Here is a 21,723-nt window from a genome sequence, read left to right as displayed (position 1 = left end):
CCTGAAACAGGGCCTGCAAATTTGACTGGAGTGGTCATATGTAGGGTGGCCAGCTCCAGGTTGGGGAAATATTTGGAGATTTTGGGGGTGAAGCTTGAGGAGGGTGGGGTTGGGGGAAGGGAGGATCTTAAATGGGGAATAATACCATAGAGTCCACCTTCCAAAGCAGCCATTTTTAGCAGATGAACTGATATCTATCGTTTGGAGATCATTCCTTGAAGGCTAACCACCCTACACGTCGGTTAGAGTCGGCCATATGAGAACAGGTCATCTTACTCCCAGTATCTATATTGCAGTTCTTCATTTGGAGCAAAGATACGTTTTGTTTCTGCGTTTATCTAGGCTTTCTGTTGCTTTCGAGCAAAGCAGCCAGCCCTAAGCATTTCTAGGCTAGTTTGCCACAAACATAAGCGTTTCCTCACAGAAAGAGTTCGGATCGGGAGAGCAGACATGGGAAACGGAACTTAGGACAGTTGCTGCAGGAAGGTAAACTGAGCATGCTCAGACCTTGCTAAATCCGTCGCTCTGACAACGCTTTTCTTGTTTTTTCCAAGTGTGTTGGTATTACCCCCACCCCCCATGTTTCTTAGCCTGACCCTGTATTCTCTTTAAGGAGCTCTTCGCCCTCCGTCCCGAAATGTTGCAAGGACGTAAGCAAACCTCATAGCAAGTATGGGCAAAATGAAGGCACGCAACTTCTGGTCTTATTGCTGTTGAGCATGCTCAGCGGTACCGAGCATGCTCAGTAGCAGGGAGCGATTGGCACTCCAAGCCGGCTTCCGCGCAGATTGGCTTGCTCTTGGTGTGGGGGAAGTAAGGCCAGGTGAGTGGAGAGGGGGCACAGTTTCTGAGTTGGGAATCGGGGCGCGCAAGCCGGAGGCAGGTGGGTCGGGATGTGGAGAACCCCAAGGGCTACGTTCAGGATCGGGGGTCGGGATTTGCGACGCCCCATGAATTTATGGGACTTGGGGGCTCAGTGGCAACAAGCCTCGTAGCCACGCTGCTGAAGACAGACATGCAGCCATCCGGTCGCTTCGCTGCCCTTCTGGGCTGCTTGTTGGGACTCGTAGCCGGAATATCGCAACGTGGCCGAACTCTTCACTCCCCCCCCCCCCCCCCCCCCGAGAGCGTCCGGACTCCCACAGTTAATTTCTTTTGAGTTTTCTGCTTATTTTAGTTTTATTTTTAGCCTTCCTAAAGTAAATGAAAACCTTCTGTGCAGTTGACAATTATGAAAATCCTGTGAAGGTTTAGCCCTCTTATCTGAGGCGAACTCCCTTTTAGTAGGGTGAAATTCTGTAATGTGGCTTCTGGAGAAGACAGCATATAACTCCTGCTCGTAGCTTCTCTCAAAAGATCTACTGTCTTCCTGTATTTGTAAATAATGTTACATGATGACTAAGGTACAGCTCTGCAAACTGTAATGTTACCTTATCTTAGGCAAAAGGATGAGGTGATAGAACGAAACAAGCTGCTTTAGACTCTAGGTGTAGGCTGTGGCCAAAAGAGCCATACTGTTAACAGAAAGGAAGGGATTCTAGGTGAATGCTTCCATTTGTTAGGAATGCTTTCATATCTGAAGAACTCTCAGCAAATGGGAAACCATCACAAGAAAGTGGGTAAAACATGTTGCCATATTATACTAATGTTCTACTTGTATGGAGTTCTTCATGCACTTTAAAGTGGTGGTGTCCATTCTACCATCTCTGCATCCTACCTCCTCATGCCTTTGCAGGAGTAAGTATTGGTTGTCATCTGTGAGTTCTGAGAGATCTGTTGTAATCAGCTCATGGCTGAGTACTATCACACACTATATTCCCCTTTGTTGCCTTTTGCTTTTTCTCTGGGATATATTTTCTGGTGATGGCCTTTGAACCCAGAGTTGTAGTCCACTATATTCCCCAAATGCATCAGAAGTAGCTACAAGTCCTCAGTACTAAAATAACGTCTTATTCCTGCATACATACATTGATTCGTTTATATATCAGTGCTGAGATTTAGCCCTGAAAATGTGTTTTATGATGAAGCCCTGATAAATGCTCAGTTAAATGTTTCTGGTTTAATAACTTGCTAGAACATAGTAGGTCTGTAAAGAAAATGCAGTGTGATAGGCATAATACCATTTCTTGCTTCCTGCCTCTGATAATACATAGAATTCAGAGAAGTGTATGGATGAGGAAAATGTGCACATCACCAGTTTATTTACATCATTTCCATTATTTATAGTCTATTTTTCTCTGTGAGATTTAGGGAGGCTTACAGAGTTGGATACGAGCCTCTTGTGGCGCAGAGTGGTAAGGCAGCAGGCTGGGAGTTCGATCCCAGCAGCCAGTTCAAAGTTGACTCAGCCTTCCATCCTCCCGAAGTCGGTAAAATGAGTACCCAGCTTGCTAGGGGGTAAAATGGTAATGACTGGGAAAGGGAATGGCAAACCACCCCGTATTGAGTCTGCCATGAAAATGCTAGAGGGCGTCACCCCAAGGGTCAGACATGACCCGGTGCCTGCACAGGGGATACCATTACCTTTACCTTTTTACAGAGTTGGATGGCCAACAAGAGGGCATAGAAGCTGAGGCCTTCCCCTAATGTTGACTCCTGATGATGTAATTGCAGAGGTTTACTGCCTCTGAATGTGGAGGTTTCTTTTAGGCACCATGCCATATAGCCACTGATCAACCTGTCCTACATGAATCTGTGTAATCTTTTTCTTTGCCTGTGGCCCTCACTATATCCTCTGACACTACATTACATATTTCAGTCACTCACTATATAAAGAAGTACTTCCTTTTGTCCATGCTGAATCTAGTGCCCATCAGCTTACTTGGATATTCCTGAATTCTAGAATTTTGGTTGTGAGAGGAAGAGTTCTTTGTCAACTCTCTCTACCCCATTCATAATTTTATAATTGTTATTTAATTTTATAAACCTCTGTTGGGCCCTCCTTAGTTGTCTCTTTTCTAAACTGAAAAGTCCCTGACTCTTCAGGTTTTCCAAATGTTCCAGCCACCTAATCATCTTGGTTCCCCTTTTCTGCACCATAGACCTATACAGCGGCATGATAATATCAGCTGTTTTATTTTCACTCCCGTTCCTAATAATTTCCAACAAAGTGTTTGCTTTTTTCATCAGTGCAGCATGCTGGGTTGATTCTTTCATTGAGCTATCTTATTATGCCCCCAAGATCATTTCCCCTCTCAGTCTCAGCAAGTTCACACCCCATTAGCCTATCCTTGACTTGGGAGTTTCAGTCTGATATGCATCACTTTGCAGTTACCAACTGTCAAGGAGTCCTAGCGTTAACCCTGTGAATTCTCAGAGCTAACATGCACAAGAAAACAATCATAAAAATTTATGAAGTGAATTTGAATCATTTTCAGAAATAGTTATATCTCTAGGCAACCCTTCCTCTCATCCCATGACTGTGAGATACTCTGTCAGAAGTCTTTAGAAAGTCAAAGTAAATAATGTCTTCTGGGTCACCGTACATACATGTTTACTTTCTCAAAGAATTCCAAAAGGTTGATAAGGCAGGACTTCCCTTTGCAGAAGCCATGCTGATTTCCCCTGTGTGCCTAATAATTTTATCTTTAATATCTACTAATCTGCCTGTGATAGACATTAGGCTAACTGTCCTGTGTTGTTTGTATTGCAGAAATCTAAAACAAAGCATAAATATGACCCATTAAATGATACAGAAATTACATAGCAAGAACATACTTTCAGCAACTGAGAGTACACATACTCAGATAGCCAACGGTCAGTGCAATCCTATTAGCTACATAGAAAAGCCCTCTACACAGTTTGCAGGAAACCAAAAGAGTGGGAGCCTTCCTGACCGCCATAAACAGACCATTCCATAAGGTCAGGGGCACAGCCGAGAATACATGTCTATTGGCAGTTATTGATTTTGCCAATTTGAAGACTGGCACTTGCAGAATGCCCTGCCCAGATGAGAGAAGCTGTCTGCCAGGCATTTGGTTGAGGCTGGGTAGGAGTCCGGGGTATATGATGAGCCCCCCCTCTCCCTTCTAAAGTGGGTGGAGATAACTTTTTCTTGGTCCCATAATTCACATGAACACCCAATGAAGTTATGGGACAATAAGTTCAGGACAGACAAAAGAAAGCATTTTTTCACTCAAAGAGTAATTAACTTGTGCATTTCATTGGCACATGAAGTACTAATGGCTCTTAGGATAAATGATTTTAGAAGAGAATTAGACAGATTTGTAGAGGATAGGTTCCTCAATGGGGGTTAGTTACAACACAATAATCAAATGGAACTGCTATCTTTAGAGGCAGTTGCTTTCTGAATACTAGTGCTGGGGAGGCAATAGCCAGGAGAGGCTTAAGGCTCCATCCTTGACTTGTAGGTCTTCCAGGGACATCTGGTTGGCCAAGTGCATCAGTATGCTGGGCTTGATAGATAAGCGATCTGATCCATTACAGCTGCCCTTAAGTTCTTATATAAAGATTTCCATGGGGTGGGCTAACAATTCAAAGGGCATTTACATGCTGTCATGACCTATCACAACAAAACTTTCAAGTGCAGAGAATTAGCCTCATATTAACAGGGTTTTTTTAAAAGGCTTCTAGGCATTTCTGCTGGAAATGTTTTATTGTCACTAATCCTCCATAATAGTACTATTTAACAGTGCAGTCAAGAGTGTGTCATTAATCAGTCTGAGCAAAGATGTTCTACAAATGTTTTGAGCAACAATGAAATGTCAAGCGTTGACTTTTACAGAAGGTGTTTAAACATTGGATAAAATGAACTTGCCATAAATAGAAATAGAGCAACTCTGGGAGTATCTAAGTGGTTCTTGGAATAATGTGGGATAACGCAGGCTCCCCTGTGAAGAGGATATTTTGCCTGGCATTTTCCACTTGCTGGAAGAGCTTTTTCTTCTGTCCATAATCCATCTCGGAAGCAGTTGCCGAGGTGGCTCTGGATACTATTTACGTCCCTGTCCTCCGATAAGCAGCTTGGGGCTCAGTGATTGAAGAAGTCCATTAATGGATTGCTGCTGCCTTTATTTTATTAAAACAAATATGCCAGTCTGGGGAAGAAGAGTTGGATTGGAGCTGCAGAGCTGGGCATTTTTAATTTCCCTTTCAGAAGCTGTTAATGCTGATAGAAACAGAAGGCAGGTTGTCCAGTCTTGTTTTTCTTCTATTTATATGGGAGGCAGAAAGAGTTCTATCCTGTTCCAAAAGCCCACTCCTTCCATGCAACCTCTTGCATCTGAAAGATGGGGTTGTCCAACTGTGCCCAGCATGTGAGGCAGTGGCCGTGCCTATCTGAACCCTGTGAAAGGCAAGGTGACAAAGGGCAATGCCCAGCTCTGCCCAGTCAAGCCTGTGTGGGGGAGGGAGGCAGTGCCTGGCCAGCACGAAGCAGCACCTGGCCTGTCAGGTGAAGGAAACAGCACCTAGTTAGGCAGGCTTGCCTCTTCCTCCCTCCCTCATTTCCTCTTAGCAGGCAGTCAAGAGTTGCTCCAGCAGTGTTTTATGCACCTCCATGTGTCAAGTAGATGGTTGCATAGAGGTTAGGATCAGGCAAGAGATTTTTTTTTAAGTAGGGCTGAGTTCAAAATGTAATCAACAACGGTTTAAATAATACTTGGTGTTGGATTGTAGGGATAATTCTGCTAATGGTAGCACCTTTCTCTGGCACTAGGTGTTTCTCCCTAACACAAGAAGCTTGTCTGCTGTGGAAGAGCCTCTTCTGCCAAGGGGAAGGCTCTTTGTTCCAGGGGGAGCTGCTGTCCTTAGCAGGAAAACTCCATAGGATTTAACCCACTTGGCTCAGTTTCAAGACAAAAACCACAGCCGTTTGCTAGGACTGATGTTACTATTCGTAAGGGCTTCTGTTTCTTTGAGGATATTTTTGTCTCTTTCCAGAAGTGATATCCAGATATCACTGCACACTCTTCAGACCATCTCAGAACCTTCTCATTATAGTCTCTTAACAAAAATATCCCTGTGTTTAAAAGCTGCCTGTGACTTGTCTGAGAGCTTTTGGTCAACTGCATCATTGATCGTATTTTGTATTTTCTGCTTAGGGATTATTGAGCTAGCTTTTGGGTTCTGATATGATGAGAATTGTATGTTTCCTGCCTGAGCACATGCGGTCAGTACATTAAACGGTACTGGAAAGGAAGAATAGATTGTAGTTAAAATAATGAAAAGAGAACTTAAAAAAAAGAAATGTTAAATAATTTCATCTCCTAAGATCTGTCAAAAGTGGTATTTTTTTTCCAGGAAGTGAAGAATGCCTAAAAAGAAGACAGGTGCTCGCAAGAAGGCTGAGAGCCGCAAAGAACGTGAAAAACAGATAAGAGCTTCAAGAGGCAACATAGATTTGGCAAAGCATCCCTGCAATGCTTCAATGGTAATCTGAGAGCATGCATTCTTTGTGATCCTGTGTACTAGATTTGAAGCATTTTTAGAAAATATTTCTGTTTTTTTAATTGAGCGAGAGAGTTGACTAGATTTTCAAGAAACTATTGTGTTACCTCCAGTAAGCTTGAAACCTTTCAAGAAACACTGGATATTATCAAATCTAAAACAATTCATATGTCTGAAACAATAGACTCAGATAGGTATATTTCCTCAGAGCCAGCTTGGTGTACTGGTTAAGAGGTGTCTTTCTCTAACCTGGAGAACTGAGCTTGATTCCCCACTCCTCCACATGAAGCCAGCTGCGAGACCTTTCAGAGGTCTCAGCCGAGCCTACCTCACAGGGTGGCTATTATGCACAGAGGAAGGGTAGGTGATTGTAAACCACTCTGAGGCTCCTTTGGGTAGTAAAAGGTGGGGTCGAAAAAATGGCTCTTCTTTTGTTTCCCTCTTCCTTTGTGATTATTTTTATATACCACCCTCCCCTGAGGCTCAGGGCCGTTTACATAAAACTTTGTGGAACAGGGAACAGTACAGATATTAAAATGTTTCTTAAGCACTTTTCCCTATGAAGTAGATGCGCAAAGTGGTTTACAAAAGAATGCTCAGAGGCCTACATACTAATAAAAATAACTGAAACACTAAACTATAATCCACAGCAACAACATCAATGCTTCCCATTCCCTTTGAAGAACATGACTGGAGCTGTCTGTGCTCCTGGTGAGCACAAATAATAGCTGTCTGCTGAACCAAGCTAAATAAATACATATATACAGAGCAGGAAACCACCTAGAGAAACAGTGGGGGCCTTTGGATAACAAAGGAATAAAGGGATTGCTAAAGGAAGATGGGGAGATAGCAGAGAAGCTCAATTATTTTTTTGCTTCTGTGTAACCATGCCACAGCCCCTATATTCAGGAAGGGAGTCTGAAGAAGTGAGCTAAATTGAGATTACCAGAGATGAAATTCCAGACTTATTGGGAAAATTAAAAACCAATTAGTCTCCAAGTCCTGATGCCATACACCTGAGAGTTCTTAAGGAACTCAGGCACATAGAGAAATCGGGAAATCAGCATGGCTTCTGCAAAGGGAAGTCCTGCCTTGCCAACCTTTTAAAGTTCTGCATGGAGGTGAACAAGCATGAAGACAATGGTGACCTGGTAGACATTATATACCTGGACAAGGTACCTCACCAAAGATTCTTGAGTAAACTTAGCGGTCATCGGATAAGAGGATGGGTTCTCTTATGGATTAAAAACTAGCTAAATGACAGGAAGCAAAGAGCAGTTCTCAAAAATTGAGGGAAGTAAGCAGTAGGGTCAGTATTGGGGCCAGTATTATTTAATTTATTCCTCAGTGATCTGGAACTAGGGGTGAGTAGTGTATTGGCCAAATTTGCAGATGGCGTAAAATAATTCAGGATTGTGAAAACTAAGGCTGAGTGTGAAGAGCTCCATGAGAACCTCCACAAATTGAGTGAGTTGGCAACAATGTGGCAAATGAAGTTCAGTGTCAGCAAGTGTGAGGTGATGCATATTGGTGCAATATATCCCAACTTCAGGTTATAGACTAATGGGGTCTGAACTTGCTGAGACTGAGTGGGATAAAAATCTTAAGTCAGTGCTGCTGCAACTCTGAAAATGCAAATGTTGGGGATTATCAGAAAAGGAACTGAGAATATAACAACTGATATTGTTATGCCCCTGTATAGATCTATGGTGTGGCCTCATATTGTGTACAGTTCTCATACAGAAGTGTACAGATTTTGTGCTGTGGTGGCAACTGGTCTCAATGGAACTTCTGCACAGCCAATCAGATCTCTGGTGGCTGCTCAAGCCCCGCTGGGCAAAATCCCCATTTATACCTACCCACTTTCTAAGAACGCTCAGTGGGTACCAGGAAAGGAGTTGGTGGCCATTATGACACCTATGGATGGATTCTGCCACTTGGAAGACACCTGCTTTTAGAACATGAAATGACAGAATCTTACTAGGCTCATAAAAATGTAGACAAATATCTTGATTCTATCTGTGTACTGGATATGACAGAAGCGTAATATTTTCTATTCCCTCCAGTATGCAATAAATTTCCAATTTAGACAGCATGCTCAGGTGACATTTCAGAATGAAATTATGATATTTTACCTTTTGCATGAACACAGCAGTGAAATCTTACATTGTTCTGCTTGTGCCGTATAGCTCAATACTCTATTGGCCATTGTACTGAAAGCAGTTAATTTAAGACATTTATTTAAATATAGACATTTCAATAAAATATCTATCTTCTTCTCTTATAGGAATGTGATAAATGTCAAAGGTAAATATATATTTTGTTTATTATTTGCTTTAAATGATACTTCTTAAAAATGTGTATTCTTCAAGAATTTGTTTAACCTCCCTTGTTTTGACAGGCGGCAGAAAAATAGAGCGTTTTGCTACTTTTGTAACTCAGTTCAAAAGTTACCCATCTGTGCACAATGTGGTAAGTATACACTTTATATTTCTTATATATTCCCTACAGTATTTTTGCTGGACATAGAATTGGCATCTAGCATTCTCATTTGTTTGCTTGGTTTTATTGATTCTTTAGGCATTATGGGATAATGCCTTTGTATCCTGTCTGTGGGTCTAACATACCTAACAGTGCTTTGATATATCTATATCTATATCATCTATATCTATATCTATATCTATATCTATATCTATATCTATATCTATATCTATATCTATATCTATATCTATATCTATATCTATATCTATATCTATATCTATATCTATATCTATATCTATATCTATATCTATATCTATATCTATATCTATATCTATATCTATATCTATATCTATATCTATATCTATATCTATATCTATATATTTATATCTGGGTAGATGGGTAGATGGGTAGATAGATATAGACAGACAGACAGACAGACAGACAGACAGAGACAGATAGATATGTTTTAAAAAACAGTGGGAAGGGATTGAAACTGTTTTTTGGCCCTCCCAGTAACTTGTGGGTGGTGACCTTTCCTGCCTTCCCTCTTCCTCTAACATCCCTCCCAGATATTCAAAAAGCTGATGTTGCTTGTGAGATCTGTGTGGAGAAAAAGATACACAAGAGAAGGGCTGCAGCAAAGAGGGAACTGATTGAAATCTCCTCTTCCCCTTCTCTTCCCAGTGGTGTCCATTGATGTAAGACATTTTGTGGGTCAAGAGTGAATTGGGTCAATAATAAAACTTAGGTAATTTTTATCAGCTTCCTCTTTTCACTGACATCCCCCCCCCTTCCCAAGTACAAACCCCAACAGTGAGGCTTTTTGTACACATAGCTCCCATAACCTCATGCTCACAAGTGCTTTAGGGCTCACTCACCATAGAATCCTACCCATTTTTAAAAAAATCTATTATAATGTGATGTGATCTTATAAAACTAAAATTGATCCACAAGAACCCAAAGTCCTCTTCAACCTTAGGAATATCATCAATCTTTAAGGATGTTTTATTTTTGATGTTTAACATTTGTCTTGATCAGACAGGTTCTTATGAGGATAAAGCAGAGGAGGGAAGAATGGTGTATGCCACTGTTCAGTCCTTGGCTAAAGATGTATTTCAAAATACTTTTATTTTATATAAGCCCTTTTTCTTTTGTAACAGGGAAAACAAAATGCATGATGAAATCTTCGGACTGTGTCATAAAGCATGCTGGTGTGTACAGTACTGGCCTTGCAATGGTGGTATGTACATGAAAGAATCATCCCTTTTAGGATATGTGACATGTTGACTCATTTGTTACAGCTGCAACGTCGGTTTTGTTCTGTCTGTGTCAGAGTGACATATGGAAATTGTTTGGCCATTCCAGATATAATTGGGAATGTTTCACTCCAGTTGAAAGCCGCTGGGAGCTAGATTTCATTCAGCCAACATTTTGCAAAGCCAGACTTCAAATCCACACTTTTCAAGAGAGGTGGTAATATGCTAGTTGCTGGATAGGTTAACAGTTGGGCCCAATTCAAATGCACAGCTAGTAAGGCTTTGACTTGGCACAGTCCCAGGGTCTCTTTAAACTGTGCTGCAAGCAACCCTTGAAGTTCTGCAGTTAGGGCAAAGATCCCTTGCAGGTGCTTGGCTTGTGTCCAACTAAACACAGCCTAGCTTAACTGAGATGATGGGTGAGTGTGGAGTCTCAGCAGAGGAGTCCTGATGCCTTTAAAATGAGACATGGGTTATGTGAATGAGGAACAGAATTGATCTTAAGCACATTGAAGGGTACAAAATCAAGAATAAATAAGATAGGCTTTCAGCAGTCCAGCCCAACCATTCAACTCAAGATAGTATATATAAGTGGGGAGTGGGACTTGAGGTTAGGTGTGTTGGCATTTTTCTTTAATATGCAACTTTAAAGTCAGGGTTTCTTATATCTATGCTGTTTGCTCTCTGGTATGTATTTCAGCACCTGGCTTGACTAAAACTTCATCATAAATACATAAAATTGGGTATATGTACATACTTACAAACTAGCCTCTTGTGGCGCAGAGTGGTAAGGGAGCAGACATGCAGTCTGAAAGCTCTGCCCATGAGGCTGGGAGTTCAATCCCAGCAGCCGGCTCAAAGTTGACTCAGCCTTCCATCCTTCCGAGGTCGGCAAAATGAGTACCCAGCTTGCTGGGGGGTAAACAGTAATGACTGGGGAAGGCACTGGCAAACCACCCCGTATTGAGTCTGCTATGAAAACGCTAGAGGGCGTCACCCCAAGGGTCAGACATGACCCAGTGCTTGCACAGGGGATACCTTTACATACTCACAAAAAAGTCATGATATTCTTTAGATTAAAAATAGCACAGCAGATGTGAGTGATTACCCTTTGGCTATAATTTCGAGGGTTTAAAAAAAAATTAAGTAAATTCTGTTCTAATTGGTGTAATTTAATTTTCATGTTTAGATGTTTGCAGTCTTAATGATGAGAATATGAAGCATGGTGGGAAATACTAAACTAATTGTTAGTTCTGTAGAGATTGCTGAACTCTACCTTAAAATGTTTCCAATCACTGACTATTTGGAATGAGTGTATGTTACTCATTAAACAGGATGCTATTCAGTAGAGGTCAACCAGTGTCCACAGTAATTTTTCCCCGTCTTATTTTGCAGGGGGCTATTTGTGATTTCTGTGAAGCCTGGGTTTGCCATGGTAGGAAGTGCCTCAGCACACACGCTTGTATCTGTCCACTTGCAGATGCAGAATGTGTTGAATGTGAGAGAGGAGTCTGGGACCATGGTTAGTTGGTGCTACCAAAGAAAAAACAAGTATTTTGACTTGTTAACTTGTTACATTGATTTGTTCCTTTTTTGCCTTTGCTGATTTATTTATTATGTAACTTATTGTAACTCATATTCGCCAAAAGAGATAAAGGCATTTTACAATTTATTCTATTCTATTTACACCTATGAAAGTTCCATATTGGTCAGGTGTTTCTCTGCATATTCATAACCCAGGCCCTAGTTGGTCTCTGTTTTACTCCCTTGTCATGCCCATCACTTAAGATCCTTTTCTCAAGCCCTGTTCTTTGTGTCCCTGCCTGCAGAAGTGAGGTGGGTGGAAATTAGAGATGTACCTTTTTTTTTGTTAGTGGCATCTCATCTTTGGAATGCCCTCCCTTTTGACGTACTTGCCTGGTACCTGCCTGGGCTTCCCTTTGGCATTAGACCCAAACAGGTTTTTAACTTGACAGAGTCTGCCTTTTTTGGCAGTTTCATGGCCAGCTCTGAGCCTGTTATCATATTAGGTTACTGCTTTTGTTGCTTTGGAATACTTTTATTGTTGGTATTTTTTTTTTAGTTTTAGGCTGCTTCAAGTGGGTTCTGGAGTGACGACGTAACAAATTTTAGTGTCCCAAAGGATGCTAAGATCTAGTGACCAGGATCTGCTGAGGATCCCTGACCCTAAAGAAATCACATTCGCTTCAACTAGGGACAGAGCTTTTTTTTTTGCCCTAAACCGGGCCTGGTGGAACATTCTTCCTGGTAACATCAGAGCCCTGTGGGGCCTTGGGACAGTTCTTCAGGTCTTGCAAAACAGATCTGTTCTGTCAGGCCTGTGGCTAAGGTACTAAAAATTAACATCTCCCTACCTTAGTACTAATATCTGGCACTTTTTATCCTCTCTGAAAAGGAGATGACCAGGCAAATTCTTTTTTGCTATAACTTGGATTTTAAATTTATAATGTTTTAGATTGTTCTTCCTTTTGTATTAATACTATTGTATATTTTAATTAAATGGAATATGCCCTGAGCTCTTTGCTATTATTGTTGACAACAACAGCAACAATAATTTAAAATAATTTAAAAGATCAGGGGAAAAGAAGTCCAGAGCTGGACAAGACCAGAAATGAACTGCAATCTGTGCATCTGGCTCAGTCTGCCTGTACATATAAAATGCTACCAGAATGCATAGTGAAGGCAAGCAAATACAGACAGGTTTTTGGCACAAAGCATTTTCTGTGAATGGCTGATCTCTGCTTGATGGCAGATTGGAAGAAGTTTGGATTTGGTTTTTTTTTAGGTGTGCTAAATTCTTACTCTTTTGAATCTTCTAGGAGGCAGAATATTCAGCTGTTCCTTTTGCCATAATTTCCTCTGTGAAGATGATCAGTTTGAACACCAGGCCAGCTGCCAGGTTTTGGAAGCCGAGACCTTTAAATGTAAGCTGTTCCCCTGAAACTCCTTTTACTAAAGGTGATCTGTCTTCGCTTCTTTCTGGAATACCGCTTGAAATCAGAGGGCTGCTGTGACTCAGTGGCTCCACAATATGTTAATTGTGGCTCCACAAATCAGTGGCTCCACAATATGTTAACTGGTATAATTGTGGATTGTGGAATGCACCTGAACTGGGGGTGCATTTGGGAATAGCAGTTTCTCTGTCAGTCTGTAGATCAGGCTGGGCTTTACATGTGATTCTGGCAAGGCAGAATCACTTCCTATGGGATTTTGCACTCACATGGCATCTTGTTTAAACTGGGCTTCTGCCAGTGCAAAGCAGCTAGTGCGTGGCAGCTTTGCGCAGGTAGAACTTAGTTTGAATGACTTGGTCTGCAAATGCAAAGACTCACAGGAATATCTGTGTGTTAGCAGTGGAGTTTGAAATCAGAGCTGCCAGTAGAGGGTGCACCGTTTTCTCTTTACTTGCATTCAGTCCTGACTGTCATTGTGGAATCTACGCTATTAATGAAAACTTTTTAAAGTAGAAAATACTGGTATATGAGAAGTAGGTGCAGTCTACCTATGAAGACCGAGAGATATCAAAGTAGGCCACGTCTGCCCTCACAAAAGCATTGGCAAGGAATGAGATAGGGTTGGGGATGAAGAATTGGGGGGCCTTGTGGGCCCTGTCTTTGAAGCCTCTTCTTGGCTCCCAGCACATCTCCCCATGCCTTGTTTGTTTCATTACAGTTAAGCTGTTAATTATATTAATTATCATTATATCTTGTGATGATGGTAAATGGTGAGGTGATCAGGTGCAATTCCATGGCAGTGTTGTTAGAACAGAGGTCTCTTGTTCCATAATTAATCTGGGACTAAACCCATTCTCCTGCTGGAACACACACTGTCTATTTGATAGTCCTCAGACTGAGTTCCTAGCATCTTTGATTAATGAGGCACAGTAGAAGAGCTAGACTAGACTCCTGCTGGACCTGTTACTGCCTCAAGTAGCTAAGCTAAGTTAGGAAACGACTTAAACCTTTGCCAGCTGCGTTCTACTCTATCCAGTGTGTATTTATTGTTTTCTTAGTTTAATCCAAGTCAGTTTACATTTTCAAAGATAAACTCTTATAACACCAGTATAAGATGGCCCAAACCCTTCAATAATCCTGAAAATCAAAATTGCAGTAATATAAAACCTACCAATCTAAAACCAACAAACCACTGAACACCACCCTGAACACAATGCTTAAGGGAGGGCCAGTGGCTCAGTTGGTGGCGTGCCTGCTTAGCATGCAGAAGGCCCCAGACTGAATCTCTGCAATTTCTAGTTCAGGGGTAGTCAAACTGCGGCCCTCCAGATGTCCATGTCCATGGACATCTGGAGGGCCGCAGTTTGACTACCCCTGCTCTAGTTGAACAAAAAATAAGGATCTGATAATAGGTGACATGGAAAGCCTCTGTGTAAGATCCTGGAGAGCCAAGGTCCATTAGAACTGACAACTGATCTAATTCATCATATGGCAGCTTTGTGCTTTCACTCAACTGACTAATGTAGATTAAAAACCTCTTGAACAATCGTGGTTTTCAGCATTTCTTGGGTGTGGAGCCTGTGAGGGGAAATTGTGATGTTATCTCATGCTACATCACTTTGCTGTGTAGTCTTTGGTCACTTTGATCCTATCAAGTTGCTTTATTGTTCCATCGCTGTGTTCTTCTCTGGCAGCAGTTCTCCAGGGTTCTCAAGCAGAGAACGGTCTTTCTAAGTAACTGCTCCATGATCCTTTAATTGTGGGGTGAGCTGAACCTGGGGACCTTCAGCATATACCTCTGAGTCACGCCTCATTTCTGTATGTCATGTCATTGGGCAGGGTTGAATATGGTTTACCTGCAATGCTTTTGTGGACTGATCGTGCCTTTTGTGGTTCAAAGTGTTGCTGTCACAAGTGCCAGCCACATGATCACTGTGTATTCCTGATGCTCTTTGTGTATCTCCTATACTGCTTGTTTACCACTTTCATCCTTAAAAAAAATAAAAAAACTTGTTTTGATGCTTTTGTTTGTTGTACAAACTGATAGTTTAATCAAGAAGATGTCTCCAGATAGTTTAGGAGAGGCAGTGTAATATTGGGTCCAAGCAGTGAAGAGACATCATTACAATTTTTTATTCATTTCTTAGGCTAAGCATTCATATTCCTTGTACTTGGAAGAGATGCAGCCTTGGAAAGCCTGAGGCTATCCATTGAACTGTATAGTCGACCTTGGTTTAGAAAGCAGAAGTAAAGAGCAAAACTACAAAATCTCATTATTCAAGCATGCATTTTGTCTTGCTTAATAGGTGTTTCCTGTAATCGACTTGGGCAACATTCATGCCTCCGTTGTAAGGTAAAAGTAAAAACATTTTGCAGTAGATGTATTGGGTTCTCCGCTCTTATACTTTAAGGCTGCCAGTAGTTTTTGTCATGAAAAGCAAAGCCTTCTGTGTCCTGTTCCTACCATGCTATGATCAATGTACCTTCCATACTGGGTTCTTTGGACATCCCTAAACTAAAACTGCTTAAACTGTTTTCCTTGTATTCAAAGCCTGAACTGTTTCATCCTTCCTGGATTTCTTCTCCACTGGTCTGTTTGTGTCTTTATGACTTTGATGTCAGGTCACTATTCTGTACTGTTGTGTTCTTGGTAACTTTAACAGGTGCAAGGTTCTGAGGCCTATTTGGGTAGTGGAATATTTTGGGGTGCTTTCATTAAAAGCAAAAAAGAAAAAAGAGGCAGAAGGCTCATTTTACAAAATCAAAACAAGTCCTTGTGTTGTGAGGTGCATCTGTGGTGGTTCTCATGACAGCAGCAATCCAAACATTGCTGCTGTATTTAAGATTGCTGTAGAGGGGATCACAGGTTTCTCCCAATAATTGGAACAGACCACAACTATATGCTGGCTCTTGAGAAGGTTGGCATGTGTTTACTATGCCCTGTGATTTTTCTATTCTTTTTTTTTAGTATGTTGTATGATGTATCACATTGCTGAGTTCAAAGAAACAGTTATAGTGACTTGGAGGGGTATGGGGGTAGAATTCTTTCTTTCTCACTTGCTCTTCTTTTCCCCATATAAATTTCCCCAAATATGAAGCTGGTGTCAACAAAGAATTCAGCTTCATCTGGCAGTAGCTTACATCTAGAGGCTATAAGCTAGTTGAATTATTGCCTTGAACATCTTCCATAATAAATATAAACACACCTCCCTTCCCCTGAGAGTGTCTTTCAATGTGATCCAGTGCAGAATTATTCCAGTTTAGGCTTTTGAAATAAATGGAATTAGACTAGAGTAACTCAGCATAAGATTGCACTGTTAATCTATCTACCTTTCAAATGTTCCACTGTTTATTGCTTCGTTCTTTTCCATTATTCCAGAAGGAATGTCATGGTGGCACAAGTGAAGTTACTTGGTAGCTTAAGTGTACCCAAGCTTTTTTCAGCTTGTGGGTACCCTTGCAATTCTGACACAGGTTGATTGATGGGCACAGCTGTGGAATGGCTGCCACAAGAGGTGGAGCCAGACAAAGAACGTTAGAGAGGGAGGTTATGCTTAACTCTGATGGTAGATCTAAGATTTTGGGCAAACACATTGCTTAATATGATGCCTTTAAAAATTAACACATTGTTTAAAATATTTTCTTGTATACACACACACAGTAAGTGTACATATTGAACTAAGAAAGAAACCTTCATCTTGCATTATTTGTCTTCATTTTGATGACCTCTAATTCATTTATGCCAAATAAAAAAAGAGAAAATGCTCCTTCTCCTGGCTGTCTCTTTACATGAGCCCTTCTCTCATCAGCACATATATTTTTAACCTGCACTGTTACCTGTAGCAGTCATTAGGGAAGGACACAAACGGGTTCATAACTTTAAAGTGGCCACAGATTTGGCCAGTTCATACTCCCTCTGAACCCAGGTTTGGAGGAGGGGCCTCCCTTGAAGATTTTCTGGACCTTTTGGCCAGTAAGGTTCGGGCCATTTCAACCTAGCAGCTGAGCAGGGCAATCCATCTATCAGCTATTAGTTTTAAATGACTGAGCCATTTAAACCACCAATTTTTCTCTCTCCCTTTCCAAGAGGGGGAGCAAAACCAGCTACTAAAATGGCTGTCAAGCCTGCCAGCCATTTTGGTTTGACAGCGCAGCCATGCACCTCTTGGCTGTCAGGACGAAAAGGCTGAAAGCAATTTCACCATGTCAGATTGCTTCCGTCTATTTAGAAGGGGGGGGGGGGAGCGACTTGCAGCTGACTTGGCCTGACAGCTGAGGGACCCACAAACTCCATTGTCAAGCCTGTGCAAGCCTTTTCAGCACACTGGATCACTTCCCTCTCTTGGGAAGGGGAAGAGTGATTCGTCATGCTGAAAACTCATGCTGTCCTTTCAGCCTGACAGTGGGGCTCATGGGCCTCTCGACAGAGCCTGAGACAGCTGCTAACCATTTCAACCCTCCCTCCCCCCTGACGTTTTGCTTATTCCTGCTTCTAAGCAGGCAGAAGTGAAACAAACTGGCTTGAACCAGCCCGGTTTATTTCATGGGGGCTGGATCATCTGGATTCGGTGTTCAGTTTGGGAATACCCTGAATCAAACTGGATTTTTTCAGTTCATGCCTATTCCCCTAGTAATAACAGTGCTGGGAGGCTGGGAGAGCTCCTTGCACATGTGTTCAGAAAGAGGCCAGATTTTGATGGGAACGTAAGTGATTTTTGAAAAGTGAACAAAATTTGATGTAGTGATATTGTTACCTTCAACCTGAATAATCAACAGAAGTTTTAGCTAAGTCAGAAGCAAATCCCACTGTGTTATTAGAATATTATTCTGCTGTTTGCACAGGTGAAATACATTATGTAAAGACACTGTTTGCATTATACCATAAACAAAAAAACTCAAGGGGCATAGTGGCAACCATGGGTGCCACGTTGGGGACCCCTGAGATAGATTATGTACTTATCTCATTGCAGTTCCACTTTCCTTTGGCAATCTGTTGTCTTCTGATTTTTTTCTTCCCTCTGTGTGTGTGTGGAGAGAGGGAGTCTTGCGTTTTCATTTTCCCATTGTTTATTCCCTGCAGGCTTGTTTCTGTGATGATCACACCCGGAGCAAAGTTTTCAAACAAGAAAAGGGACGTGAGCCTCCCTGCCCAAAGTGTGGCCATGAAACACAGCAGACCAAAGATTTGAGCATGTCAAGTAAGTTTGCATGCTGTAGCCCTTTAATGAGGAGGGAGGCATGCCATGCAGGGCTTTGGGAAAGCAGCAAAGCAGGAATAAAAACCTTTGAGAAGCATTTTTGTAACACATGTGCATTTCACACTGAGATTTTTGGGGGGGCAACTTAGAAGTTTGTCACCATCATCTGAGCACCGAGGAGATTAAAGATTGGGGTGCAAAATAGTAGCTAAAACAAAGCTGCTTGCTGTAGAGCTTAGGTATCCACCTGTTTTTCTTAAAATAGTATGGATTTACAATAATATAATTGGGTTCCCATTAGGGAAGAAGGTGGGAGTATAGATGAAGTAAATAAATACAATACTTGGTGTGTGTCTGACCATTCATAGACTTCTGCTACAGTTCACTGAAGCCCCTTGAATTTTCTAGTGTAGGTCAGCAGTCCCTCAGGAAGACCATAGTAAGGCACAGTGGAAGAATATGCTGCCCCCTCTTCTGCAAACAGAACTGACATTCTGACAGGGGAACTGCACTCGGCACTCGCCAATGCATTCAGATCTCTAAGTTGTTCTGTTTCCTTTTGTAATACATGCTCAGTCGCACATTTCTCCCTGCATGAGTGACAAATTAATTATGACCATGTATTATGTGGAAATAGACACAGGATAGCCTTGTCACAGTATTGTACGTGCTGTTTACCACTTGCTCGCCATGGTGGATAGTAACAAACAAAAAGTCATAGGCAAAATGTCAATATGAAAACGTCTGCCATCTTCTTCTGCAGCACGTTCGCTCAGGTTTGGCCGACAGGCAGGAGGTGAGGATGCCGACGGGGCTTCTGGATATGATGCCTATTGGAAGAACCTCTCCACTGGCAAAGATGCAGATGCTGGTGATCATGATGAGGAGTATGATGAATATGAAGCAGAGGATGATGAGGAGGAAGATGACCATGAGGAAGGAGGGAAGGATCTGGAAACGGAGGCTGATGACTTATTCAGCAACCTGAATTTAGGAAGAACCTACGCTAGCGGGTATGCACACTACGAGGAGTCCACTGACTAAGCAGGAAGCAAGTCCCCTCAAACATGGTGGGGCAGTTTCTGGGTAGACATGTTTAGGATCTGGCCATAAGTCCATACTTAGTATTTGAGTGGGTTTTTTAGTATGGTGAGTACTGAAATAACTTTGCTAGGCTTTCCAGTAGCAAAGCTTACTGGGAAAGAAAGAAAATGGAGATTCTGCAGGATAAATTTTTGTGGGTGCTAAAGGGAAGAATTGATGTGAAAAATGGATTCAGGGGTTGCATTGACTCAGGCAATGTGAAATAAAAAGATGAGGTGAAGAGTTGGTTCTTACATGAGGATAAGGATTTGACTTAATGCTGTCTCCTCCCCAGCTAAGGCATGTCTGTTTCTATGCATTCATCAGACATGAAGTTGTTTTTCTTGAATGATTTTGATGATGCTTCTGTTATTATGTTCCATAAATTACCAATATTGGGATCAATGGGCACTGACTATTTTTATGTCTCAAAAGCCATCTCCTGTAAAAACTGAATTCCCCTCCTACCCTAATATTGATCCACCTTGAGCACTTGGGGAAATGCTTGCTGCAAGCTATTGTACTCAAAATAAATTGAAATTAAACTTACTTTGACATTTTGTATAAGCAAGATCGATCAATAGATTCCTTTGCATTGCACTTTTGGAGCCTTATCTGATTCTGCCTTTTTTTGAATGCTATACATTAATTGTAGAGTTCACAGCCACTTTCAGTGCGGCCTAAATAAACCTTTGCTCTCATATTTATCTCAATAAAAATGTCACTGAGTCCTCTTTTGTGGTCCATCATTCTCCTTCATTCTCTGCTTCTTCTTCTTCTTTTGCAGTGGGAAGTCAATAGGTGCAGTCAGAAGTAGGTAGAAATAAAGGGCAGGCAGGATCCAGCCAAACAGTTCTGTGAATAGCCTTCCTGAAATGAGGGAGACTGCTCCTGAAGCTCAGACACTGAAAAATGACAAGCACAGAATGAGCTTTGAGTAGCTTGGGTCCCTGAGCTTTCTGCTGTCAAGCCGTCCATCTCTCAACTGTTATTCACAGTGGCAGGAAGCAGCCCTTTAAGTTACAAAAAAGAGTGTCTGTAGTACCCTCTTGAAAACTGGGTGTATGATTTAAAGAAAAGGTGTCCTGTTCAGTGTCTAAAAATAGGAGATTTTTCTACCACCTTGCAGTATAAATTTCTAGAGCAATGGATAATATATAGTTGCAGCATTCACATCATACAATGTCAAAAAGCCCAACTATACAATGGAAGCAAATTTAATCAATAAACAGTAGACAAGAAAGAGGTGGCAGCAGACTCCACTTCCCAAAGTGCAGCAGAAGAAAAGTGAACTGCTTTGCAGGCAACTTGGCTTCCCTGCCAGGCCCTCATTATTAGGTCCGAAATGGGGGCGGGCAGGTGTTCCTGGCAGGGTGTATGCTTTTAAACACACAAGGTGGTGGGATGACATTTCTCAAGGCTCGTGTGGTGCCAGGCACTGGCATTGTGTGGAATTAATCCCCATTTCTGGACCTTAAACGTGTAGAATATTGTCTTTCAACCGCCTCTTGCTGTTTCTGGGTTTAGTCCTATTAAAGGTTGTACTATCAGGGAATTCAAACTGGTATTTTATTGGTGGAACGACTGCACTAGGATGAGAGAGAAATAGAATTGGCCTCTCAGGATTCTGTGTGAGGAGATTAGGGGAGGAGGGAGCAGGGAAAGGACCTTAATTTCCTGGGAGCAAGTTAAGTCTCAGTAGAATTAAGTCTCTGGGGCAGTTAAAGTTCAAGCCATGATGTCCAGTGGTGCTTATTTCTTGAGTTTTGGAGGTAAAACCCAAAGGGTCTTGAATGGAATGGAGCATTTGGGTCAGTTCTTGGAAGGTGGCTAATGGAGTGATATGCTGAGCAGGCAAATATGACCTCATAGGTGTGTGCCTTTGGGTTGGTCATAGATACAGACTTTTTCTTATGGCTCTAAGCTTATGTGGCCATACAGGGACCAAACTCTTTTTGGAAGCCAAACAGAGTCTACCCTGGCTTTCCTCATCTTTTCCACTGCAGTGATTGGCTCTACCTTGTGGCAAACAGGTGCTGGAATCAACTATTTTTTCTCAAAATTCCAGATGTACAGACTCAATAAGATTGGTGTACTTGTAAAGTGCAATTCTAAGCAGAGTTACACCTTTCTAAGGTTATTAAGGTCAAAGAACCTGGGTGTAATTGCTTTGGATGGCATTGCAAGTATCTCTTGGTTATGAAATTTACTTTCAGAACCATGAGATCCAGTGTTCAAATATGTACTAGTAATGCATTTTAATGTAATTCTCTTTCTGGAATGTGCTATAGGCCGCTATAGCAGGGGACCAACATAAGCAAT

General features: G+C 41.7%; 1 protein-coding gene across 1 annotated transcript; it reads left to right on the top strand.

Moving 5' to 3' along the window:
- Positions 1-670: 670 nt before the first annotated feature.
- Positions 671-20,135, top strand: ZNF330 (zinc finger protein 330). Its single transcript, XM_077300225.1, has 10 exons — positions 671-823; positions 6,262-6,391; positions 8,696-8,715; positions 8,810-8,880; positions 10,050-10,129; positions 11,541-11,667; positions 12,986-13,090; positions 15,427-15,473; positions 18,201-18,318; positions 19,082-20,135. Exons 2-10 carry the CDS (start codon positions 6,272-6,274, stop codon positions 19,360-19,362), a joined length of 969 nt encoding a protein of 322 aa, XP_077156340.1. The 5' UTR covers positions 671-823; positions 6,262-6,271; the 3' UTR covers positions 19,363-20,135.
- The last annotated feature ends 1,588 nt before the right edge of the window (positions 20,136-21,723 follow it).

Source organism: Paroedura picta, chromosome 10, assembly GCF_049243985.1.
Source record: "Paroedura picta isolate Pp20150507F chromosome 10, Ppicta_v3.0, whole genome shotgun sequence".
Classification (NCBI taxonomy): domain Eukaryota; kingdom Metazoa; phylum Chordata; class Lepidosauria; order Squamata; family Gekkonidae; genus Paroedura; species Paroedura picta.
Note: the sequence above shows the minus strand (reverse complement) of the source record. Positions and strands in the feature narration are given on the sequence as shown.

Bases quoted from the DNA above. Each gene is read 5' to 3' on its own strand.
- ZNF330 (XM_077300225.1), top strand. From the start codon at position 6,272: ATGCCTAAAAAGAAGACAGGTGCTCGCAAGAAGGCTGAGAGCCGCAAA. The intron at 8,881-10,049 runs GTAAGTATACAC...CTTTTGTAACAG, and splicing joins ACCCATCTGTGCACAATGTG to GGAAAACAAAATGCATGATG. The intron at 18,319-19,081 runs GTAAGTTTGCAT...CTTCTTCTGCAG, and splicing joins CAAAGATTTGAGCATGTCAA to CACGTTCGCTCAGGTTTGGC.